At 55.6% G+C, this 25264-nt stretch overlaps 2 protein-coding genes across 3 annotated transcripts in view; one reads left to right on the plus strand and one right to left on the minus strand.

Annotated features, from left to right (window-relative positions):
* LOC142361114 (uncharacterized) overlaps positions 1-25264 on the plus strand; it is a 53682-nt gene that overhangs the window by 7295 nt on the left and 21123 nt on the right. The window contains 29 exon segments of the mRNA XM_075417953.1: positions 6683-6727; positions 6827-6834; positions 7391-7591; positions 9417-9506; positions 10351-10359; positions 11271-11289; positions 12267-12359; positions 12490-12597; positions 12853-13881; positions 13884-15006; positions 17054-17258; positions 17424-17560; positions 18141-18229; positions 18502-18620; positions 19494-19545; positions 19718-19853; positions 19974-20039; positions 20124-20199; positions 20287-20315; positions 20390-20453; positions 20519-20698; positions 20937-21164; positions 21254-21787; positions 21842-22030; positions 22097-22206; positions 22352-22502; positions 22672-22791; positions 22920-23148; positions 24510-24695. Coding sequence (XP_075274068.1) covers positions 6683-6727; positions 6827-6834; positions 7391-7591; positions 9417-9506; positions 10351-10359; positions 11271-11289; positions 12267-12359; positions 12490-12597; positions 12853-13881; positions 13884-15006; positions 17054-17258; positions 17424-17560; positions 18141-18229; positions 18502-18620; positions 19494-19545; positions 19718-19853; positions 19974-20039; positions 20124-20199; positions 20287-20315; positions 20390-20453; positions 20519-20698; positions 20937-21164; positions 21254-21787; positions 21842-22030; positions 22097-22206; positions 22352-22502; positions 22672-22791; positions 22920-23148; positions 24510-24695 — 5625 coding nt within the window.
* Positions 18456-25086, minus strand: LOC104335288 (uncharacterized). 2 transcript variants are annotated; one of them, XM_075420038.1, is made up of 3 exons: positions 24624-25086; positions 23514-23718; positions 18456-22563 (listed from the first exon to the last, which is right to left on the minus strand). In XM_075420038.1, the coding sequence occupies exons 1-3, from the start codon at positions 24765-24767 to the stop codon at positions 20684-20686; spliced, it is 2229 nt and encodes a 742-aa protein (XP_075276153.1). In that variant the 5' UTR covers positions 24768-25086; the 3' UTR covers positions 18456-20683. The 2 variants fall into 2 exon arrangements, with proteins under 2 accessions (XP_075276153.1, XP_075276152.1); XM_075420037.1 differs by having other exon boundaries at positions 18456-22566.

The raw sequence follows: 25264 nt of genomic DNA on the forward strand, positions 1-25264 counted from the left end.
TGTAAAACTAAAGAAAGATGCAAAGAGAGCAGATCGCTCCGGGAGGGATGACAATGAGCCAGGGTCATGGCGGGAGACAGAGACAGAGATCATCACCCAGTCCCTGTCCCTGAGCGAGCTGCGAGACATGCGGAAAGATTTCAGCTGCCACCCAGGCGAGCACATTGCCACCTGGCTGCTGCGGTGCTGGGATAATGGGGCCAGCAGCTTGCAGTTAGAGGGCAAGGAAGCCAAGCAGCTGGGATCCCTGGCCAGGGACGGGGGCATTGACAAGGCCATTGGGAAAAAGGAACAAGTCCTCAGCCTCTGGAGGAGATTTCTGTCAGGTGTGAGGGAGAGGTACCCCTTCAGTGACGATTTTGTATGCTATCCTGGCAAGTGGACCAATATGGAAAGGGGTATTCAGTACCTGAGGGAATTAGCTGTGCGGGAGCTGGTTTACTGTGACACAGACGATGAGCAGGTACCCACAGACCCAGATGAAATCCAGTGCACAGCATCTATGTGGAGGAAGTTTGTGCGGAGCGCACCATTCTCATATGGCAACTCACTGGCAGTTGTAAACTGAAAAGGTAAGGAGGCACCAACAGTGGGATGAGGTGGCTGTCAGACTCCGGCAATATGAGGAAAGTCTCTCTTCCTCCCTTGTCTCAGCTGTGGAGAAACTGGCCCGGGAGGTGCGGCAAATCAAAGAGAATATATCCTACTCCCCACCTGTACGGGCCAGCATCTCAGCTATTAGGGGCAGGCATTTCTCTGCTCAGGAGAAAGAATACAGAGGCTACACACCCCGGGGCACCCTGTGGTTTTACCTGCGTGACCACGGAGAGGACATGAGGAAGTGGAATGGAAATCCTACCTCAAGTCTAGAGGCACGAGTGCGTGAGTTGCGATATAAAACAATCACAAAAGGGGATTCTCTTAGGAAAAATGCTGCTCCAGTTTCCAGCAGCCAGCTCTCCAGGCCAGGTGGACAGTTTGATCTTGATTCTGATCCTCTGGAGGGGACCTCCAAGTCATTTTTACAGCAGGTGAGCAGCAAATTCTCTGACCAGGATTAGAGGGGCCCTGCCTCCAGCCAGGTGGAGGAAAGGGACAACAGTGTTTATTGGACGGTGTGGATTTGGTGGCCTGGCACGTCAGATCCACAAGAGTATAAAGCTCTAGTGGACACTGGTGCACAGTGTATTTAATGGCATCAGATTTCAAAGGGTCAGAGTCCATTTGCATTTCAGGAGTGACAGGGGGGGTCCCAAGAGCTGAGTGTATTGGAGGCTGAAGTGAGCCTCACTGGGCAGGAGTGGCAGAAGCACCCCATTGTAACTGGCCCCAAGGCTCCGTGCATCCTTGGGATAGACTATCTTAGGAGAGGGTATTTCAAGGACCCAAAGGGGTATCGGTGGGCTTTTGGCATAGCTGCTTCGGAGACGGAAGAAATTAAACAGCTGTCCATTTTGCCTGGTCTCATGGAGGATCCTTCCGTTGTGGGGTTGCTGAGGGTGGAAGAACAACAGGTACCCATCGCGACCACAACGGTGCACCGGCGACAGTATCGTACCAGCCGAGACTCCCTTCTCCCCATTCATCAGCTGATCCGCCAGCTGGAGAGTCAAGGAGTGATCACCAAAACTCACTCACCCTTTAATAGTCCCATATGGCCAGTGAGAAAATCTACTGGAGAGTGGAGACTGACAGTAGACTACCGTGGCCTGAATGAAGTCACACCACCACTGAGTGCTGCAGTGCCAGACATGCTAGAACTTCAGTATCAGCTGGAGTCAAAGGCAGCCAAGTGGTATGCTACAATTGACATCGCTAATGCATTCTTCTCCATCCCTTTGGCAGCAGAGTGCAGGCCACAATTTGCTTTCACCTGGAGGGGCATCCAGTACACCTGGAATCGACTGCCCCAGGGGTGGAAGCACAATCCCACCATTTGCCATGGACTAATCTAGACTGCACTGGAAAAGGGTGAAGCTCCAGAACATCTGCAGTACATCAATGACATCATTGTATGGGGTGACACAGCGGAGGAAGTTTTTGAGAAAGGGGAGAAAATAGTTCAGATCCTTCTGAAAGCTGGTTTTGCCATTAAGCGAAGTAAAGTCAAGGGACCTGCGCAAGAGATCCAGTTTTTGGGAATAAAATGGCAGGATGGGCGCCGTCAAATCCCAATGGATGTCATCAACAAAATAGCAGCTATGTCCCCACCAACCAGCAAAAACGAAGCACAGGCCTTCCTGGGTATTGTGGGTTTTTGGAGGATGCATGTCCCAAATTACAGCCAGATTGTGAGTCCTCTGTACCACGTGACCCAGAAGAAGAATGATTTTGAATGGGGCCCTGAGCAACGACAGGCATTTGAACAAATTAAACGGGAGATAGTTCATGCCGTAGCCCTTGGTCCAGTCCGGTCAGGGCAAGATGTTAAAAACGTGCTCTACACCGCAGCCGAGGAGAATGGCCCAACCTGGAGTCTCTGGCAGAAAGCACCAGGGGAGACTCAAGGTCAACCCCTGGGGTTCTGGAGCCGGGGATACAAAGGATCCGAGGCCCGCTATACTCCCACTGAAAAAGAGATTCTGGCAGCATATGAAGGAGTTCGAGCTGCTTCAGAAGTGGTCGGCACTGAAGCACAGCTCCTCCTAGCACCACGATTGCCGGTCCTGGGCTGGATGTTCAAAGAGAGGGTCCCGTCTACGCATCATGCCACCGATGTCCTGCACCTGGGGAGGAACAACCTCATCCACCAGTACAGGCTTGGGGTGGACCTGCTGGAGAGCAGCTCTGCGGAGAGGGACCTGGGTGTCCTGCTGGACGACAGGTTAACCATGAGCCAGCAGTGTGCCCTGGCTGCCAAGAAAGCCAATGGGATCCTGGGGTGCATCAAGAAGAGTGTGGCCAGCAGGACGAGGGAGGTTCTCCTTCCCCTCTACACTGCCCTGGTGAGGCCTCATCTGGAGTACTGTGTCCAGTTCTGGGCTCCCCAGTTCAAGAAAGATGAAGAGCTACTGGAGAGAGTCCAGCGGAGGGCTACAAGGATGGTGAGGGGACTGGAGCATCTCCCCTACGAGGAGAGGCTGAGGGAACTGGGCTTGTTCAGCCTGAAGAAGAGAAGGCTGCGAGGGGACCTTATAAATGCCTACAAATATCTGCAGGGTGGGTGTCAGGAGGATGGGGCCAAGCTCTTTTCAGTGGTGCCCAATGACAGGACAAGGGGCAATGGGCACAAACTGAGGCACAGAAAGTTCCGTCTGAACATGAGGAAGAACTTCTTGCCTCTGAGGGTGATGGAGCACTGGAACAGGCTGCCCAGGGAGGTTGTGGAGTCTCCTTCTCTGGAGATATTCAAGACCTGCCTGGACAAGGTCCTGTGCAGCCTGCTGTAGGTGACTCTGCTTCGGCAGGGGGGTTGGACTAGATGACCCACAGAGGTCCCTTCCAACCCCTACTATTCTGTGATTCTGTGATTCTGTGATGCTACGTGGAGTGAGTGGGTCGCGCTGATCACCCAGCGCGCCCGAATGGGAAACCCCAGTCGCCCAGGAATTCTGGAGGTAATCATGGACTGGCCAGAAGGCAAAGATTTTGGAGCATCGCCAGAGGAGGAGGTGACACGTGCTGAAGAGGCCCCACTGTATAACCAACTGCCAGAAGATAAGAAACAGTATGCCCTGTTCATGGATGGGTCCTGTTGCATTGTAGGGAAGCAGCGGAGGTGGAAGGCTGCTGTATGGAGCCCTACACGACAAGTTGCGGATCTGCCAAAGGAGAAGGTGAGTCCAGCCAGTTTGCAGAGGTGAAAGCCATCCTGCTGGCTTTAGACATTGCCAGTCGAGAGAAGTGGCCAGTGCTCTATCTTTACACTGACTCCTGAGTGGTGGCCAATGCCTTGTGGGGGTGGCTGCAGCAATGGTAGAAGAACAACTGACAGCACAGAGGCAAACCTATCTGGGCTGCCCCATTGTGGCAAGATATTGCTGCCCGTCTGGAGCAGTTGGCTGTAAAAGTCCGTCATGTGGACGCCCACGTCCCTAAGAGTCGGGCCACTGAGGAACACCAAAACAACCACCAGGTAGATCAGGCTGCTAAGATTGAAGTGGCTCAGGTGGATCTGGACTGGCAACATAAGGGTGAACTCTTTATAGCTCGGTGGGCCCATGACACCTCAGGCCACCAAGGAAGAGACGCGACATACCGATGGGCTCGTGACCGAGGGGTGGACTTAACCATGGACACCATCGCACAAGTTATCCATGAATGTGAGACATGCGCTGCAATCAAGCAAGCCAAGCGGGTAAAGCCTCAGTGGTATGGAGGACGATGGCTAAAATATAAATATGGGGAGGCTTGGCAGATTACATCACACTGCCATAAACCCGCCAAGGCAAGTGCTATGTGCTCACAATGGTGGAGGCCACCACCGGATGGCTGGAAACCTATCCTGTGCCCCGTGCCACTGCCCGGAATACCATCCTGGGCCTTGAAAAACAAGTCCTGTGGCGACATGGCACTCCCGAAAGAATTAAGTCGGACAACGGGACTCACTTTCGTAACAGCCTCATAGACACCTGGGCCAAAGAACACGGTATTGAGTGGGTGTATCACATCCCCTACCATGCACCAGCCTCTGGAAAGATCGAACGTTACAATGGGCTGCTAAAAACCACTTTGAGGGCAATGGGGGGTGGGACTTTCAAAAATTGTGATACCCATTTAGCAAAGGCCACCTGGTTGGTTAACACCAGAGGGTCCACCAACCGGGCTGGTCCTGCCCAGTCAAAATCTCAGCACCCAGTAGAAGGAGATAAAGTCCCTGTAGTGCACATGCGGAACATGTTAGGGAAGACAGTCTGGGTTAGTCCTGCCTCTGGCAAAGGCAAGCCTGTCCACGGGACTGCTTTTGCTCAAGGACCTGGGTGTACCTGGTGGGTAATGCGGAAGGATGGGGAAGTCCAATGTGTACCTCATGGGGATTTGATTTTGGGTGAGAATAGTCCATAAATAAATAAATTGTATAAAGTTAATTGTTAAATAACCCTGTCACTCTCTGTTATCACTGTTATAATTGTTATATGTTATACCAGTAGTAGCATAGTAAGTATCGTCCAGATTAAAGAAGGATGGACTTTTTGATGAACCCTAGCAAAGCACAGCGATGATGGAACTGTACCTGGTTTTCAACAACTGGCACCCAAGATCAACATCTCCTGCAGACTGTGGGCACGGGCGGCACCAGATACATCAGCCGTGAGCTCCGGATGCAGCAAGTGACCGCCCATCACCACACATCACCTCTCCTGCCACGGAAGACCATTACGACAGATGGAGCCCGAAGTCATGGATTAAATGAACTCAATGGACACTTTAGAGTGATGATCCATAGACTAAGGGAATGATATCTGGAGACAGGAAAAGTGGTGGTGATCAACTGGACAATGGGGGACCTGGGCACGACGTAGATGGTATGGAATAAATGGTGGATAATGTCCTGGGTTCGGCCAGGACAGGGTTAATTTTCACCAGAATCCAAGAAGGGGCACAGCCGGGTGGGCTGACCCAACCCCAACCTGGCCAAATAGAGCCGGGTATTCCAGACCATGTGCCGTCATACTGGGTTCCGATGGGGGAAGGGGGGGGGGGGGGGGGGGGGGGGGGGGCGCCCCTTATCCCCGACCCACCAGTTTCTGCCTGTTTCTTTTCCATTCTCCTCCGCACCCCGGTGGGGGGAGGGGTGGCTGCGTGGCGCTTTTCTTGCCGGCTGCAGCCAAAACCAAAACAAGTACCATTATCTAATAGTTGAGGTGCATTTAAAGAGAACTGATAGTGCCTATCTATTGTCTAAATTAACCGAAGCAGAGTCTTGCATCTCCATACAAAGGGGTCAGTTCCTGATAGGGGCTGGGAGTTGCCTAGAACCGGTTAAGACCGACCCTGCTGTATGGATGGGAGCCAGAAGAGAACTGAGTTTGCGCAGAATCAAAGGTCAATCAGCTAACACTGTGATGAAGAGGATGGGCCTTCATCTTGGGGCCCCCGACGACCACCACCAGGAGGCACTGCGCAAGCACAGCTGGGAGGAGTCTATGGAAATTACTTCTTGGAACTGATTTTAATATGGAAATTACTTCTTAGAACTAATTATAATATGAAAATTATTTCTTGCAACTGATTTTGATATGAAACAGGGATAGATGCATATGTATAGACGTATTGGGAAATCTAATGTATATGTAATATTCAATTGTATAAATTGAAGAGAAAAGTTGCTGCTCGGCGCGCACGACTTTGGTGGGACTACCCCCCGTGCTGCCCGGCACCGAATATACATACTTTACAGTCTTACAGATAGTGGAGTCTGCTTTCCGCACGTCACTTCCAACACAAAGTATTCTATGATTCTATGTTCTTGTGCTTTCCAGTAAATCACCACCACTTCTCCTGTCTTTGAGAGACAGAGAGAGAGATAGATACCCACCCAGAGATATCATCCCTTAGTCTACGGGCCATCCCTCTAAACTGTCCGTTGAGTTAATTTAGTCCATGACTTTGGGCTCCATCTGTCATGACAGTCCTGCAGGGCAGGAGAGATGGTGGGTGCTGTTGGATGGTCACATGCTGCATCTGGAACTCGTGGCTAGTGTATTTGGTGCGGCCCATGCCCACGGTCTGTGGTTTGAAGATGTCGATCTCAAGGAAGTTGCTAGTCGCCAGTTGCTGAAGCCAGGTCTGATTCTATCAGCGCTGCACCTTGCTTGGTTTCATCAAAGTTGATCCCTCATTAATCTGGACTATTTTACTGTAAGACCTTTGATATGACATACAGCAACTGTGGTAGTGATCACACACGCTGGCAGGGGGAATTAGCAATTAGAATCATAGAATCATAGAACCACAGAATATCTCCAGTTGGAAGGACTAACTCAAATTAAACCACATGGCTCAGTGAGTCTTCCAGATGCTCCTTGAACTCTGACAGGTTTGGTGCCATGACCACTTCTCTGGGTAGCCTGTTCCAGTGACCAGCCGCCCTCTCAGTGAAGAACCTTTTCCTAAAGTCCAGTCTGAACTTCTCCTGATGCAGCTTCATTCCCCTGCCTTGTGTCCTAGCACTGGTCACCAGAGAGTGTAGGCAGTGATGAGGTCACCGCTCAGCCTTCTATTCTCCAGGCTGAACAAACCTCAAAATCTGAACTATGCTGAATTAACATCATAGAGTTTAAATGACGGGCTATTCTCACCCAAAATCACATCCCCTTGAAGTACACATTGCCTTCCCCATCCTGCCGCATCACCCACCAAATGCACCCAGGTCCTTGAGCAAAAGCGATCCCACAGCTTTGCCCGTGGCAGGACTAACCCAGACTGGCTGCCCTAAAATGTTCTTCAGGTGCACTTCGGGGACTTTATCCCCTGCTACAGGATGTGGAAGTCTGGACTGGGCAGAACTGGCTTTCAGAGCGATTTGGATTATTTTCTCCCCTTTCTCAAAAACTGCTACTGCTGTATTGCCCAACACAAGGATGTTTTCAATGCATGGCAGGTGTTGCGGAGCTTCACCCTGTTCCAGCAGAGTCCGGATCAGTCCATGGCAAATGGTGGGGCTGTGTTTTCACCCCTGGGGCAGTCGGTTCCAGGTGTACTGGATGCCCCTCCAAGTGAAAGCAAGCGCTGGCCTGCACTCTGCAGCCAAAGGGCTTGAGACAAATGCATCAGCGATGTCAGTGGTGGCATACCACTTGGCTGCCTTGGACTCCAGTTGATATCAAAGTTCTAGCATATCCGTCATGGCAGTATTCAGGGGCAGCGTGACTTCATTCAGGCCACCACAGAGCACTGTGAAGTCTCTACTCTCCATTACACTTTTGCCCTGGCCATACGGGACTGGTAAAGGATGAGCGAGTCCTGCTGATCACACCTTGACTCTCCAGTTGACAAATCAGCTTCTGGATGGGCATCAGGGAGTCTCGGTTGGTGTGATATTGCCACTGGTGCACTGTTGTGATAGGGGTCGGCACCTGTTGTTCTTCAGCCCTCAGCATCCCCACAACAGAAGGATCCTTAAGAGACTGGACAAGGTGGACAGCTGTTCATTGTCCTCCGTTGTAGGGGTTGATGTAGCTTGAGAGTTAGCAAGACTAGGCCGCTTAAGCAAAACAGTTAGCATAACTGAACAGGCCGCTGGAAAGGGCAGCTAAGAATAGCCATTGAGAAAGTTCTGATAGAGCACATGATGTGGGTTAGCAGAAACAAGATGTGTTCAAGGACGTGGAGGCGGTCTGTTGCTATTGGCATTAGTGCATAGTTACCAATCATAAGAGAATATGGGGTGCGTGAACAGCGCGTGATTTATGTCTGTAGCCTATCCGAATAAGCGTGATCGCGTGTACAGATGTGGAAAAATGTATATAACCACGCAAGCAGAGCAATAAAGGGAACTGACTGTGCCTTGCATGAATGTGTTAGAGTCATTTCTGTTCCTGCACGGATGCTGAAACTCGGCACTCCGTCTTCAAGGCAGCTATACTGAAAGCCCACCGTCACCCTTTAGGGTCCTTGAAATCCCCTCTCCTGAGGCAGTCTGTGCCAAGGATGCACGGAGCCTTGGGGCCAGTCACACCATGGTGCTTTTGCCACTCGTTCCCAGTTAGGCTCACTTCAGCCTCCAACACAGTCAGCTGTTGGGATCCCCCTGTCACTCCAGAAATACCGATGGGTTCTGACCTTTTGTAATCTGATGGCATTAGGGTACACTACAAGCTTATACTCCTGTGGAGCTGACATGCCAGGCCATCAAATCCATACAGACCAGTAAACCCAGTTCTTCTCCTCCACCTGGCTGGAGGCAGGACCCCTCTAGTCCTGGCCATAGCAGTTGTTGTCGAGGAATGAGTACATGTGGCACGCGTGGGTTACCACACCCTTGGTACTCACATCTTGTAAAAACGAGTCAGCAGCTCCTTGCCTAGGGTCAGCAGTAAACTCCACCCTTCTACTTTGTCTGGGGAGCTGCCCACTGTAAACTGGAGCAGCAACGTTCCTGGGAGAGCCCCCATTCCTGATTGTTTCTGCTTGCACCTTGCATACCTGTGCTTTAGTTCTGAGGCATGTGTTCCATCCTGCCTCCTCATGTCCTCTCCCTGGTCACGCAGGTAAAACCACAGGCTGCCTCATGGTGTGTACCATCTCTCTTGAGCCAGGGAATGTTTTCTCATAGTAGCTGAGACACTGATCTGTACAGGTGGGGAGTAGGACCTATGCGAGTTTTCAAACAGTTTTTTGAACAGGTTTTTGCACTGCTCGGACAGCCTTTCCACAGCAGAAACCAGACGTGTGGGGAAGAACGGAGATTGTCTTTGTATTGCTGGAGGTGGCCAGCCTCTTCATTCACTGTTGGTGCCTCTTCTGCTTTCCAGCCCGTTGCTGCCCATGAATGGGCGTATGACGATGGTGCACTCTGTACGAACTTCCGCCACATGGATCATGCTCATTTGGATTTCATCAGGGTCTGTGGGTGACTACGGGTTGTCCAGGCCATAATAAATCAGCCCTTGCACAGCCAATCCCTCAGTGTGGGTCGGTGGACTTGCCAGACTTGTCAATGACAGAAGGGGACTTGCTTGGACTCCTGTGTCAAATACCAAAGAGTTAACAAAAGGGAGTGGTTCAACTCGAGCAAGGAGCTCAGCTTTTCTTTTCAGACAGAAGTAAAGGGTGATGGTCCAACACTCAAATCCACTGTGTGACACCTGGGCTGAGGCAAAGGCCTTACAGCCAGACGCTGCTTCAGTTAAAGAACAAATGTCGCCCTTTCAGCTCTGTCAGCCTGACCTCGGTGCCGGGGAAGCTTATGGAGCGATTTATCCTGAGTGCACTCACCAGGCATGTGAAGGACAACCAGGGGATCAGGCCCAGCCAGCACGGGTTCGTGACTACATACAAGAAAGACATGGAGGGGCTGGAGTGTGTCCAGAGCAGGGCAGCGACGCTGGGGAGGGGTCTGGAGAACAAGTCTGCTGAGGAGAGCCTGAGGGAGCTGGGGCTATTCAGTCTGGAGAAGAGGAGGCTGAGGGGAGACCTTCTCGCTCTCTTCAACTACCTGACAGGAGGGTGTACTGAGGGGGTTTGGTCTCTTCTCCCAGGTAAACAGCAACAGGACAAGAGGCAATGGGCTCAAGCTGCGTCAGGGAAGGTTCAGATTGGCTATTGGTAAAAATTTCTTTGCTGAGTGGTCAGGCTTTGGCCCAGGCTGCCCAGGGCAGTGGGGGAGTCCCCATCCCTGGAGGAGCTAAAAAAAACGTATAGATGTATAAGGGATTATATCTCTGGGTCTGTCTCTGTCTCTCAAAGGCAGCAAAAGTAATGGTGGTTCACTGGAAACTGTAAGATCTGGGCATGACATAGATGGTACAGAGTAAGGGCTGGATACAGTCCTGGGTTCGGCTGGCACAGGGTTAATTCTCACAGGCATCTGGGAGGGGACAGAGCCAGGAGGGCTGACCCAAAGCAGCCAAACAAATCGGGCATTCGGTACCATGTGACCTCATGCCCACAACAGAGCAGGGGGAGCTGGTGGGGGAGGGGAATGGCTGCTCCGGAGGGAGCTGGACATCGGGTGGGGAGAAAACAGCGTTGTGTGTTCCTGGCTTTGTGTGTTCCTTTTATCAGTATTATTGCTGTTACCGCTCCCTCCCTTTGCTGTTCCTTCGAGCTGTCTCCATCCCGACCCCCGAGTCTCGCCTCTTCCTTCCCATTGCCCTCCCCACTCCAGCACGGGAGCAGCGGGCGAGCGGCCGCGTGGTTCTTCGGTGCTGCCCGGGCTGAAGCCAAAGCTCAGCAAGTGCAAGCAAAAACGCGCCAGCTGGTTTTCCCCTGGGAGGAAGGAAGGAATGGCTCCCCCCGAGGCAGCCTCTTTGGAATGGGCCGAGGTGGGCTCGGAGGTGACGGTGGCAGCTCCGGCGGGCGGCTGCGGGGATCGGGGCGGGAGCGGTGGGGACACGGCGCCGCCGTCTTCTGCCGAGTCCCTGGGAGCGGGGTGCGGACAGTCGGGCGGTGAAAAGCCCGCACGGCTCCGCAGCCGCCTTCCTCCAGCCCGCAAGGTTGGGTGGAGCAACCGTATCGCCGCAGGGGGTTCTGGGCAGCAGCCGCCCCCTAGCCGAGAGGGCCGGGCGGGCGGCAGGACTACACCTCCCGTGCTGCACCGGCGGCGGGCGGGCTCCCGGGCTGACGCGGCCACGCTGCTCCCGGGGCCGCCTTTTCCGTTTCCGCAGTCGGTGCTGGTGGCGGCAGGTTTGAAGGCCTTGGGGGCAAGGGAAGGCAGCTGCTGGCAGGTGAGTGAGCTTCTGGCCCGCTGTGCTCACGGCAATGCTGTGCTTGGCAGGGACCGTCTGTCCGTGCTGCGCCGGGGCGGCTGGTGACGGGAGAGGCCCCTCCTACGGCCTCCGGAGCATCCCAGCTGCGTCTTGCCGATCGCTCTTTGTGTGTGCCTCCGTCTCCCCGCCGAGAGCCAGCGGCACGGGAGGGCTCCGGGCTGCTGCGGCAAGGTGGGGGTCAGGCGCAGCCCCGGTGACCCTGCTGTGTGGGCTGGCTGTGCACCCACCGCCCCTCTGCCCTGGCCCTTCCCTTGCACGGGGTGCTCCGAGCTCTCCCGGTGCTGCCCTTGGGATGCCGGAGCCCCCGGTGCTGCCGGGGCCCTGCCCGACAGCGGCAGGATTTGGGCAGAGGTGTTCAGCGAGTGTGAGGCAGAGTGTGCTGAGCCGGTGGTGCTTCTTGCTGCAGATGTCGGTGACGTTTGAGGACGTGGCCATCTACTTCTCCCCCGAGGAGTGGGCAGAGCTGGCTCTTTGAGTTCAGCTCTTTGACTGAGCTGGAGCCCTTGAAAGGGAAAATCCAACTGTATTGTTGCTGGCGAATTCCTCACGTAGCCGTTGTGATGGCAGGTGCTACCCTGCCAGGCAGCGTCCTGTGGAGAGCCACCCTGGTACAGAGAACAGAATATGATATGATATGATATGATATGATATGATATGATATGATATGATATGATATGATATGATAGACTGCTTCATTGTGAATGAATGTACAAATATCATCTGGTCCAACTCTGTGACCACTTCAGGGCTGGCCAAAAGTTAAAGCGTGTCACTAAGGGCATGGTCCAAGCACCTCTGAAACACTGTCAGGACTGGGGCATCAGCCAACTCTGCAGGAAGCCTGTTGCAGTGATTGACCAGCCTCTCAGTAAGGAAATGCTTCCTCTTGTCCAGCTGAAACCTCCCCTGGTACATGTTTGAGCCGTTCCCAGGTGTCCTGTCTGCAGGAGATTTGCCGACGTGACAAGGGCGAGGCGAGAGGAGGCTGTAGGATCCAGGAAGGGGGGCAGGAGAGAGGAGCAGTGCAAGGGGAGATGGTGGGGCTGGGGGCATGGGGGAGCTGGTGCTGCTGTCCCAGCAGTGCAGGAGAGGTTGCTTCTGTCTTTGCTCTGGACAGGCTGGCCCACCACCAAGCCAGAGATCATCCGCAAGATGGAGCGGGAAGAGATGCAGTGCATGCCAGACCCTCTCAGTGCGCAGCGAATGCACCAGACTCCTTTTGCAGGTGGGTACCGGGGGGGGCATGTGGTGGGGTGAGGGGTTCTTGCAGCACTGTCCCCTTGGCACTAGATGCTGCGTGCCAGGGTGCTGCCAGGTGAGGTCTCTCTGCTGTCCCATGGTGCAGGGAGCTGCTGACCATGAGCTGTGTGCTTCTGGCAGGAAGGGTGGGGGGCTGGCTTGGTGCTTGTGCCAGTTCCCATGGTGAAACATCCCACGTCCTGTCCTGTCCCTGGCAGTGACCCCAGCCTCTGTTCTGCAGCAGCTGGTGGCCCTGGAGTGAGGAGGGAGGCTGAGGAAGTCCTTGAGAAGCTGTCGGCACCCAGTGCCCTGGTCCTGGGGATGCCCAAGCCGGGTGGGAGCCAGGAGGTCCTGTTGGGCTGCTCCCTGCTCCATCCCATCCCGGCCCCTGGTCGGATGGAGAAGACCCCTGCCACATGCCCCGAGTGTGGCAAGAGCTTCAAGAGCCAGACTACGCTGACCAAGCACAAGCGGAGGCACACAATCGGGCGGCCCTTCAACTGCACCGACTGCAGCAAGCGGTTCACCTCCAGGCATGACCTGGCCAGGCACCAGCGTGTGCACACTGGTGAGAAGCCCTTCGCCTGCAGCCACTGTCCCAAGGCCTTCAGGGAAAGGAAGGGTCTCATCGTCCACCAGTGCATCCACACAGGGGAGCGTCCTTTTGCTTGTGCGCACTGCCCCAAGGCCTTCAGGGACAAGAAGACCTTCACCATGCACCAGCTGGTCCACAGCGGCGAGATGCCCTTTGCCTGCAGCTACTGTGGCCACCGCTTCAGCCATAAGGGCCACCTGGTCAGACACCAGCGCATCCACACTGGGGAGCGTCCTTTTGCTTGTGCGCACTGCCCCAAGGCCTTCAAGGACAGGAAGACCTTCACCATGCACCAGCGGGTCCACAGCGGCGAGAAGCCCTTTGCCTGCAGCCACTGTGGCCACCGCTACAAGCGGAAGGGTGACCTTGTCATCCACCAGCGTATCCACACCAGAGAGCGTCCCTTCGCCTGCACCCGTTGCCCCAAGGCCTTCAGAGACAGGAGGACCTTGACCATGCACCAGCGAATCCGTAACGGTGAGCGCTTTGCCTGCGCCCACTGTCCCAAGGCCTTCCTGTATAGGAGGACCCTCACCGTCCACCTGTGGGTCCACAAAGGAGAGAAGCCCTTTGCCTGCAGCCACTGTGGCCACCGCTTCAGTCACAGGAGCAACCTCGTCAGGCACCAGCACATCCACACAGGGGAGAAGCCCTTCAAGTGTGATCAGTGTGACAAGAGTTTATCCAGAAGCACAACCTGGTCAGCCACCAGCGCATCCACACCGGGGAGTACCCCTTTACCTGCGCCCGCTGCCCCAAGGCCTTCCGATCCAAGAATGTCCTCAATGCCCACCAGCACATCCACACGGGTGAGAAGCCCTACAAGTGTGGTCAGTGTGGCAAGAGCTTCATCAAGAAGCGCAACCTAGTCAGCCACCAGAGCATCCACACTGGGGAGCACCCCTTTGTCTGCGCCCATTGCCCCAAGGCCTTCATATCCGAGAATGTCCTCAATGCCCACCAGCGCATCCATACAGGTGATAAGCCCTACAAGTGTGGTCAGTGTGGCAAGAGCTTCATGCAGAAGGGTAACCTGGTCAGCCACCAGAGCATCCACACCGGGGAATGCCCCTTTGCCTGCGCCCACTGCCCCAAGGCCTTCAGAACCAAGACTGTCCTCACTGCTCACCAGCGCATCCACACAGGTGAGAAGCCCTACAAGTGTGGTCAGTGTGGCAAGAGCTTCATCCAGAAGCGCAACCTGGTCAGCCATCAGCGCATCCACACTGGGGAGCGCCCCTTTGCTTGCCTCCACTGCCCCAAGGCCTTCAGATCCAAGAGTGTCCTCAATGTCCACCAGCGCATCCACACGGGTGAGAAGCCCTACAAGTCTGGTCAATGTGGCAAGGACTTCATCGAGAAGCGCAACCTGGTCAACCACTAGAGCATCCACACCGGCGAGCGCCCCTTTGCCTGTGCCCACTGCCCCAAGGCCTTCAGATCCAAGAGTGTCCTCAATGTCCACCAGCGCATCCACACGGGTGAGAAGCCCTACAAGTGTGGTCAGTGTGGCAAGAGCTTCACCCAGAAGGGCGGCTTGCTCAGACATCAGCTCATCCACACTAAGCACCCCTTTGCCTGTGGCCACTTCCCCAAGGCCTTCCAGGGTGAGGAGACCCTCACCACCAACCAGCTCCTCCACACCGATGAGGAGCCTTGCAAGTGCAGTGAGTGCGGCAAGACCTGCAGTCAGAAGCAGCACCAGAAGAGCCACCAGCAGGTGCAGCAGGGGCCATTGGCGGTGCCAGACGGCATCCATTGGGATGAGGGGTGTCCATCCCTGGTGGGGGGGCAGGTGTAGCCCAAGCCCTTCGAGTGCGGTGGCTGCGAGAAGCAGTTGCGGGATGAGGGGATCGTGCTGGGTCACCCCTAGAGCCCCAGCACACCCAGCCTGTGGCCACCTCTGCACCCCGGTGCCCCCCAAAACAGCCACTGATCGTCCCACCGTGCAGAGGGGGCTGCTGCAGGGGTGTCTGCGTGGGAGTCACCCAGAGTAAGGACTTCAGTCTCCACCAGAGCATCCACCCATGGGCTGGGAGAGAGTGGCGGCCGTGTCCCCTTCACCATGGGGTCCAGCTCCAGCTGCTGCCTGAGAAGCCTCCTCGCTGGTGTGGGCGGGATCCTCCTTTGTTGCTGCCTTGGGATGTCCTGCACATCTGCCATGACACTCGCCAGCTGGGGTAGGGTAGTCACCAGTGCCCCTTCCCCTCTGCTGAGCCCCGCGGTGCCAGCAGCTTCTGCAGGAGAGGCGTGGGTGTAGGACTGGCTGCCAGGGCAGGGAAATACAATAAATGAATCATAATGCAGTCAGAATGGTTTATGGGACAGGGGGAAGATGATGCTTTATTTTGGCTCCCAGATAGTAAATGAAAAGCTTCTTGCTGCTGACAACAAGCAGTGAGCTCCATGACAGCACAGCGGGTGTTACTGCTCGCTGGCAGCAGCACCTCAGGGCTGAGGTCCCTTTGCTCATCCCCAGAAAACCCCTTCACCAGCCCCTTCTTGTTGGGTCAGAGCGAGAGGCTGGGATCTGCCTGGGGCTGCAGTGGGCAACCAGGGCTGAAGCAGGGTCCTGAGGGAGCCATGGGGATGTCGGTGAGGGCTCATCTCCGCGAGAGGAACCAACTGTACTGGGGCCTCCTGACCTCGCTGGGAACCGCCTGCTCCTCCCATCAGCTTTTAAATTTATTTTTCAGTCAGACAGGAGCACAAATTCACTTGTGCCCAAAGTTTCCCTCTATTCGTGCAAACGGCTGGAGGTGAAGTTGGTGGCCACGTCCCTGAAAGCCTGGGACCTAGGTTTGGCTTCAGATGTGCAAAGGCACCTTGGCTTTTCAGGGATGCCCATGGCATGGGGGGAGTAGCTGCTGAGCTGTGGGGGGCTGTAGGTGCTGGGGTTGTGGGGCCTGGGAAAGCAGTGCAGATCACCCAGTGCCGGCTGCTCGGGTGAGCAGTGGGTGCAGCGGGAAGGCAAGGGTGCCCTAGGACTCTCTGCGTGGCTGGTTCCTGCCCTGCGAGGGCTGCGGAGCCGTGCGGCGTTTTCACCGCCCAACTTTCCGCACCCCACTCCCAGGGGCTTGGCAGAAGCCGGCGGCGCAGCCTCCCCACCTCTCCCGTCCTGCTCCCCGCAGCCGCCTGCCGGAGCTGCCGCCGTCACCTCCGAGCCCACCTCGGCCCATTCCAAAGAGGCTGCCTCGGGGGGAGCCATTCCTTCCTTCTTCCCAGGGGAAAACCAGCTGGCGCATTTTTGCTTGCACTTGCTGAGCTTTGGCTTCAGCCCCGGGTGGCACCAAAGAACCACGCGGCTGCTCGCCCTCTGCTCCTGCGCTGGGCTGGGGAGGGCAATGGGAAGGAAGAGGGGAGACTCGGGGGTGGGGATGGAGACAGCTCGGCAGAACAGCAAAGGGAGGGAGCGGTAACAGCAATAATACTGATAAAAGGAACACACAATGCAGTTTTCTCCCCGCCCGATGCCCAGCTCCCTCCGGAGCAGCGATTCCCCTCCTCCGCCAGCTCCCCCAGCTCTATTGTGGGCATGACGTCACATGGTACCGAATACCTGATTTGTTTGGCTGCTTTGGTTTAGCCCTCCCTGCTGAAAATTCACCGTGTCCCAGCCAAACCCAGGACAGTATCCAGTCCTTCTTCTGTACTATCTACATTATGCCCATATCTTGCACTTTCCAATGAATCACCACCACTTCTCCTGTCTTTGAGAGACAGAGAGACAGAGAGAGAGAGAGAGATCCACCCAGAGGCACCCACCCAGAGATATCATCCCTTAGTCTACGGGCCATCCCTCTAAACTCTCTGTTGAGTTCATTTAGTCCACGACTTTGGGCTCCAGCTGTCATAACAGTCCTACAGCGCAGGAGAGATGGTGGGTGCTGTTGGATGGTCACATGCTGCATCTGGAGCTTGCAGCTGGTGTAACTGTCATGGCCCATGCCCACGGTCTGTGGGAGGTTCCTGGGCGCCAGTTGCTGAAGTCTGGTCTGATTCTCTCACCGCTGCACTTTGCTTGGTTTCATCAAATTTCATCCTTCGTTAATGTGCGTGATTCTTACTGTAACATCATTGCTATAACAGAACCTTAGCTGCTTTTCCCCTCCTCCCCCATAGGTGGGACGCAACATTAAAAACTGGTGTGACGGACCGGATCCCCTCGTTGGTGCTAAAGCAGGAGGACTGATAAGCGATTTTCTTCGTATTGCCAGAGTCAGCCAGCCACTTCATCCACCGTTGGTGCCTCTTCACCTTTCCAGTCCATCACAGCCAATGACTGTTCATATGACAATGGTGCATTCTGTACAAACCTCCTCCATATGGGTCATGTGCACTGGAATTCATCGGGGTCTGGGGGTGATTGTGCGTTGTATGAGTCGTCATAAACTATCTCCTGCACCGCTAATTCCCTCTAGTATTGGATACCTCTCTCCATGGTGTCCCACTTGCCTGGATAACATACATTTTCACTGAGGGATCCCTTTTCCTCACGCCTGGCAGAAGTCGCCTCCAGAGGCTGAGGGCTTGTGCCTTTTTTCCAATGGCCTTGTCAATGCCCCCTTCCCTAGACAGGGATCCCTGCTGCTTGGCTTCCCTGCCCTCTAATTCCAAGTTACTGGCCCCATTATCCCAGCATCAGAGCAGCCAGGTGACAATGTGCTTGCCTGGATGGCGGCTGAAATCTCACAGCTCGCTCAAGGACAGGGATCTGGTGAGTGTCTCTGGTTCTGCCTCTTCCTCCTGCTCTCGTGATGGCCCTGCTTCATCATCATCCCTTACTGTGTGAATTGATTTTTTTGTGTGCTGCTTCTGTATACGGGCAACTCATACCAGCATGGCTGGGGCTTCTGGTTTAGTGGCAGCACCTGTCTCCAGGGTTGGGGTAGCTGCAGTACCCATTGGTTCGTTTTCCCTCTCTTTCCCCTGAGAGCACTGAATAATGTTGAACAGGGAGGCTCGGTAGGCATGGGCCAGGCCCCAGCACATTGCAGTGATCTGCGTCTCTGCAGTTTCCAAGGTGACACCATACTTGTTTCAAGTATTTTACTAGTTTGTTAGGATTCTGCACTTGTTCAGGGGTGAGGTTCAAAAACACAGGAGGTGCCCACTGTCCTAGGTACTTGCCCACACTATCCCACACACCCCGCTACTCACAGCTATCCAGCCTCGGGGTAGATCTCTGGGCAATATTCTTAAATAGTTGTTTAACCCTAAACAAGACCTGAAACACATTCAGAAGCCATAGCAATAGGAGCATGCTGGCTTGAACATCCCATCAATTCTCAAAAGGTGTTTTGACTAGCCTGAAGGAGAAAGGGAAGGTGAAACAGTGGGAGAAAGTACGTCCCCTCCATCTTCCCCATAAATTGGGGGCGATTATTAACAAATTCCAAGAGATAGTACCCAAGGTACTGCATGATAGCAATTCCACATAAAAATACCAGCTTAACTTTATGGCCAGTGATGTTATCATATAATAAGTCGATATTACACAGTCCAGCAAAATAATAACCCTGACCCTTTTCCCCGAGGTGATAAACAGCACCATAGGGAAGACATAGAGCAAGTAAGAATTTACATAACAGAATCATGTGAGCAAACAAAACAACACTGTGACCAGAAACTATTAACCTAACATAATAAATGCACATAACAAATCATGCTAAAGTTGTTTTAACACATTCTGGTCAGCCTGCCATTGTCCCACCCCTTTGTGCCCCTCACTGGGCCCCAAAAAGGACTGTCGTGGTTTAGCCCCAGTTGGCAACAAAGAACCACGTGGGCACTCTCTCACTACTCCCCTCCACCAGGGTGGGATGGGGAGGAGAATCAGAAAGAAAACACAAAACTCGTAGGTTTAGATAAAAACAGTTTAACAGAATGGCAAAGGGTGAAGAAAACACCAATGGTATGGATAAAAAGAATATACAGAGTGCAATTCTCCCCCCACCTGATGCTCAGCTTGCTCCTGAGTAGCAAATCACCCTGTTCCAGGCAGCTCCACAACCTAAGCACCAAGCATAACACCACATGGTATCAAACACCCATTTGATTGGCTAGTTTGGGTCAGCCCAACCAGCTTCTTGTGAAAATTAACCCTATCCCAGCCAGAACCAGCATGGGTACACACTGGACTTCCCCATTCTTCCACATCACCCACCAAGCGCACCCAGCTCCTTGAGCAAAAGCGATCCCACAGATGGGTTAGCTTTTGCCCGTGGCAGGACTAACCCCTAACATATTCTTCAGGTGCACTGTGGGGACTTTATACTCTGCTACAGGATGTGGAAGTTTTGGCCGGGCAGGGTCAGCTCAATTGGCAGATCCCCTGGGGTTAACCAACCAGGCGGTCTTTGCTAAATGTGTATCCCAGTGTTGGAAGGTCCCACCCCCCAGCGCCCTCAGAGTAGTTTTTAGCAGCCCATTGCATCGTTGGATTTTCCTGGAGGCTGGTGCATGATGGGGGATGTGACAGACCCACTCAATGACGTGTTCTTTGGCCCAGGTGTCTCAGACAGCAGCGTTCCACCTCTGATGCTTTCCCACAATGCGACAGGAACCAGCAGTGAACAGGGCATGTCTCTTCTGATTTCCTGGCAGTTTATTATACAGTGGCAAATCACACATCACCTCCTCCTCTGGCAACGTTCCGCAGCCTCTGTCTTCTGGCCAGTCCATGATCACTTCCAAGATCCCTGGGTGACTGGGGTCTCCCATTCGGGCCCGCTGTGTGATCATTGCGACCCACTTACTCCATGCAGCATCAGTGGCATGAGGTGTAGAGGGGAGCCTCCCTTTGAACATCCAGACCAGCAGTGGCAGTCCAGGTGCCAAGAAGAGCTGTGCTTCAGTGCCAACCACTTCTGACGCAGCTCAAACCCCTTCATATGCTGCCAATATCTCTTTCTCAGTTGGAGCAGAGGCAGGCCTCGGATCCTCTGCATCCCCAACTCCAAAACCCAAGGGGTAGACCTCGAGTCTGCCCTGGTGCTTTCTGCCAGAGACACCAGTAGGGCCATTCTCTCTGCCTGCAGTGCAGAGCACATTTTTAACATCTTGTCCTGCCTGTACTAGCCCAAGGGCTACTGCATGAACTCTCTCCCGTATAATTTGCTCAAAGGTTTGTCATTGCTCAGGGGCGCATTTGAAAACGCCTTTCTTCCGGGTCACTTGATAGGGAGGGCTTACAATCAGACCGCAATCCCGTGTCCGTCTGCCCCTTGCTGGAGAACCCAGCATGGGTAAGTCAGCACCCGGGCGAACTGGCTGGTCCCCACCACACCAACCCCTTACCTGTCTGCATTAGCCCATCGCGGCAGCAGCCCGGACAGCTGCCGAGGGGCTGCCAGTCCCCAGCTGGGGAAGTAAGCGGATCGAGTCATGTCCAATCAAGGGGCAGCGCTTGGCCCTCACTGCACAGGGCATCCGCCCACAACCACCCCTGCAGCACCCTCTGTTCCCCATGGGCCCCTTAGTGACTGTTTTGGTGGGCACTAGGCTGCAGTGGTGGTTGCAGGCTGGGGGTGCTGTTGGTGCACTGGTGACCCAGCATGATCCTCTCGTCCCAAAACTGCTCCTTGCAGCCACCGCACTGGAAGGGCTTGGCCTCAGCCTGCCCCCCTGCCAAGGATGGGCAACCCCCATCCCACCAGCTGCCCTCTGGCACTGCCGGTGGGCCCTGCTGCACCCACTGGTGGCCCTTCAGGTGCTGCTTCTGACTGCAGATCTTCCTGCCCTCACTGCACCTGCCAGGCAACTTGCCAGTGTGGATCCGCTGGTGGTTACTGAGGGTCCCCTTGTCCCTGAAGGCCTTGGGGCACTCGGGGCAGACAAAGGGGCGCTCCCCAGTGTGGATGCGCTGGTGGGTGATGAGTGTTCTCTTGGATTTGAAGCTCTTGCCACACTCAGTGCAGGAGAAGGGCTTCTCGCCAGTGTGGACCCGTTGGTGGATGGTGAGGGTTTTCTTGGCCCTGAAGGTCTTGGGGCAGTGGGTGCAGGCAAAGGGGCGCTCCCCAGTGTGAATGCGCTGGTGGGTGACCAGGTCGCCCTTGTGATTGAAGCGGTGGCCACAGTGGCTGCAGGCAAAGGGCTTCTCACCAGTGTGCACACGCTGGTGGCTCAGCAGTTGATGCTTGAAGACAAAGCGCTTGCCACAGTTGGTGCAGCTGAAGGGCCGCTCGCCCATGTGGCTCTTGTTGTGCATGGCCAGCTCCGGGCTACTCTTGAAGCTCTTGCCACACTTGGTACAGGAGAAGGGCTTCTCGCCAGTGTGGACCCTCTGGTGAACAGTGAGGGCCCATTTGTACCTGAAGGTCTTGGGGCACCAGGTGCAGGTGAAGGGGCGCTCCCCAGTGTGGATGCGCTGGTGGATGATGAGTGTCTTCTTGTACCTGAAGGCCATAGGGCAGCAGACGCAGGTGAAGGGGCGTTCCCCGGTGTGGACCCGCTGGTGGCCAACGAGGGTGTTCTTGTCCTTGAAAGACTTGGGGCAGTGAGCACAAGTGAAGGGGCGCTCCGTGGAATGGATGCGCTGGTGGGCGGTGAGGATACTCTTGACCCTGAAGGTCTTCGGGCAGTGGGCACAGGCAAAGGGGCGTTCCCCAGTGTGGATGCGCTGGTGGCTCACCAGGTGGCCCTTCTGCCTGAACCGCTGCCCACAGTGGCCACAGGTGAAAGGCTTCTCACCGGTATGCACACGCCGGTGCCTCAGTACATGATACTTCTGGGTGAAGCGCATGCCACAGTCAGTGCAGCTGAAGGGCTTTTCTCCGCCATGCACTTTCTTCTGGTGCAACAACAGAATCTGCTTCAGCTGAAAGTGCTGGCCGCACTGTGGGCAGGAGAAGGGCCACACCGCTGTGTGCGTCTGCTCATTGTTCTCCAGGTAGCAGCTCTTGGCAAAGGTCTTCCCACACTCAGAACCAGCATGGGGCCTCTCAGGGGCCGGGGAGCTGCTACGGAGCCCAGCTGGCATAAGCTTATCCAGGGTGACAGGTATGACACTGGAGTGGGGGGGGTCCAACTTCTCCGCGTGGGTCTTCTGGTGGCACTTGAGGTCCCCGTTGGAGGGGAAATCCTTACCACAGTGGTGGCAGCTGAAGGGCCGCTCACCTGAGTGACTCTGCTCATGCATGGCCAGTGCTGTCTGGCTCTTGAAGCTCTTGCAACACTTGGGGCACATGGCAGGGGTCTTCTCCAGAGGCAGGGGGGCCGAGAGCAGGTGGAAACAGGGGCACCCCGATGGGAGCTCCCAGCTCCCACCCGGCATGGGCATCCCTGGGAGCAGGGTGGTGGGTGCCAGCAGCCCTTCCGGGACCCCCTCAGTCTCCCTCTCTGTCACGGGGTCACCCACTGCTGGGGAAGAGAGGCTGGGGTCAAGACAGGTACATGGGACATCTCCCCGTGGGGAGTGGCATGAGCTCCTCACCAGCCCCCACCCTTCCTGCCTGAATGACACAGCTGATGGTTGGCAGCTCCTTCCACAACGGGACAGCACATATACCTCATTGGGCAGCACCAGGGCATGGAGCCAAGGGGATGGTGCTGTGGGAACACCCCACTCCTCCCCACATCCCCCTGGTACCCACCTGGCACAGGGCTCCAATACCTCTGCTGCACCCTGGGGGGTCTGGCATGCGAGGCATCTTTTCCCGCTCCATCTTGCGGATGATCTCAGGCTTGATGGTGAGCCAGCTTGTCCGGGGCAGAGACAGAAGCACCCTCTCCCACACTACTGGGACAGCACCACCAGCTCCCCCATGCCTGTGGCCCCAGCATCTCCCCCCACTCTGCGCCTCTCTCCTGCCCCTGCCCAGCTGCAGCTTCAGCCCCCACCTTTCCTGTGCCTACAGCCTTCTTTCACCTTGCCCTCATCACCTCGGCTGCCCTCCTGCACACAGGATGCCCCCGCAAGACCTCAAACCTGCGCCAGGGGAGGTTTAACCTGGACATGAGGAAGCATTTCTTTACCAACAGGGTGATCAAACACCACAACAGACCTCCTGGAGAGGTAATCAATGCCCCAAGCCTGACAGTATTTGAGAAGCACTTGGACCATGCATTTAGTGACACGCTTTAACTTTTGGCCAGCCCTGAAGTGGTCAGGCAGTTGGACTACATGATCCTTGTAATTTCCTTCCAACTGAAGGACTCCTATTCCATTCTGTTCTATCCTACCCTATCCTATCCCATTCCATTCTCTGTACCAGGACGGCTCTCCACAGGACGCTGCCTGGCACGGTAACACCTGCCATCACAACAGCTACGTCAGGACTTGGCCAGTAACAGTGATGGGATTTTACCTTTCAAGGGCTCCAGCTCAGTCAAAGAGCTGAACTCCGGATCAGCCCCAGCCTGGTGGTGCTGGAGAGAGTCCTCACCCAGCGAGGCGACCGCCTGGTAGTTCTCCAGCATCACCTCCCGGTACAGTTGCCGCTGCCAGCCCGCCAGCTCTGCCCACTCCTCGGGGGAGAAGTAGATGGCCACATCCTCAAACGTCACCGACATCTGCAGCAAGAAGCACCACCGGCTCAGCACACTCTGCCACACACTCGCTGAACACCTCTGCCCAAATCCTGCCACTGTCGGGCAGGGCCCCGGCAGCACCGGGGGCTCCGGCATCCCAAGGGCAGCACCGGGAGAGCTCGGAGCACCCCGTGCAAGGGAAGGGCCAGGGCAGAGGGGCGGTGGGTGCACAGCCAGCCCACACAGCAGGGTCACCGGGGCTGCGCCTGACCCCCACCTTGCCGCAGCAGCCCGGAGCCCTCCCGTGCCGCTGGCTCTCGGCGGGGAGACGGAGGCACACACAAAGAGCGATCGGCAAGACGCAGCTGGGATGCTCCGGAGGCCGCAGGAGGGGCCTCTCCCGTCACCAGCCGCCCCGGCGCAGCACGGACAGACGGTCCCTGCCAAGCACAGCATTGCCGTGAGCACAGCGGGCCAGAAGCTCACTCACCTGCCAGCAGCTGCCTTCCCTTGCCCCCAAGGCCTTCAAACCTGCTGCCACCAGCACCGACCGCGGGCACGGACAAAGGCGGCCCCGGGCGCAGCGTGGCCGCGTCAGCCCGGGAGCCCGCCCGCCGCCGGTGCAGCACGGGAGGTGTAGTCCTGCCGCCCGCCCGGCCCCGCTCGGCCCCGCTCGGCTCGGCTCGGCTGGGGGGCGGCTGCTGCCCTGGGCCCCCGCGGGGATGAGGTTCCCCCCCCCGAGCTGTTGTCCCCAGATCTGGTTCTTAGACCCGCTCTGCAGAAGCCGATCCCCAGGCAGAGCCCAGACTTTTACCCGTTCCGGGTCTGCGCAGACCTGGGTGCTGGCTGGGAACACCCCGAGGCTCGCACCCTTTGGCTCACACGCGGGAAACGTTTCTCCGCTGCCAGCAAGGGGTCACCGCGCTGTGACAGTGACGCGGACTCACCCTCGGCCCCGGTGCTCCGCGCAGGTCTCGTCTCCACGGGCACTCGCAGTCTCCTTCCTCTCTGCTGCGCAGGTTCCGTGGGGAAGGGGCTTGTCTTGGTAGGGGACCTTGGCTACTCGAGGGTGGGGTTTTTACCAGGCTCATTAGGATACTTCACTCATAGTTCAAGCACTCTTCTTTTTATCAGCAGGTTTTTTTTCTTATTACCTTGTTTTAATTACAGCTGTGGCTCTTCAAGGCTGCCCTGCTAGTCCTTTGGAGTTCCTCGTGGTATAGAAAAAGCCGGTCAGAAAGGGAGAAGAGGCTCTGTTTTGTGTTCCGGTATGCTGCTCATATATATACACGTAGATATATGTATAAGTTCATATCACTGACTTTCCGAGCATTGGTGGTCAACTCCAGTGACGCGTGGAGAACTGTTTCCCGTGGGAGGGACCCCGCACTGGAGCAGGGGCAGAGTCAGAGGAGCCCTCCCCCTCAGGAGGAAGGAGCGGCAGAGACAAGGTGTGATGAACTGACCGCAACCCCCATTCCCCATCCCCCTGCGCCGCTTGGGGGGAGGAGGTAGAAAATGGGGAGTGAAGTTAAGCCCGGGAGGAAGGGAGGGGTGGGGGGAAGGTGTTTTTAAGATTTGTTTTGAT

Source organism: Opisthocomus hoazin, chromosome 4 (assembly GCF_030867145.1).
Source record: "Opisthocomus hoazin isolate bOpiHoa1 chromosome 4, bOpiHoa1.hap1, whole genome shotgun sequence".
NCBI lineage: Eukaryota > Metazoa > Chordata > Aves > Opisthocomiformes > Opisthocomidae > Opisthocomus > Opisthocomus hoazin.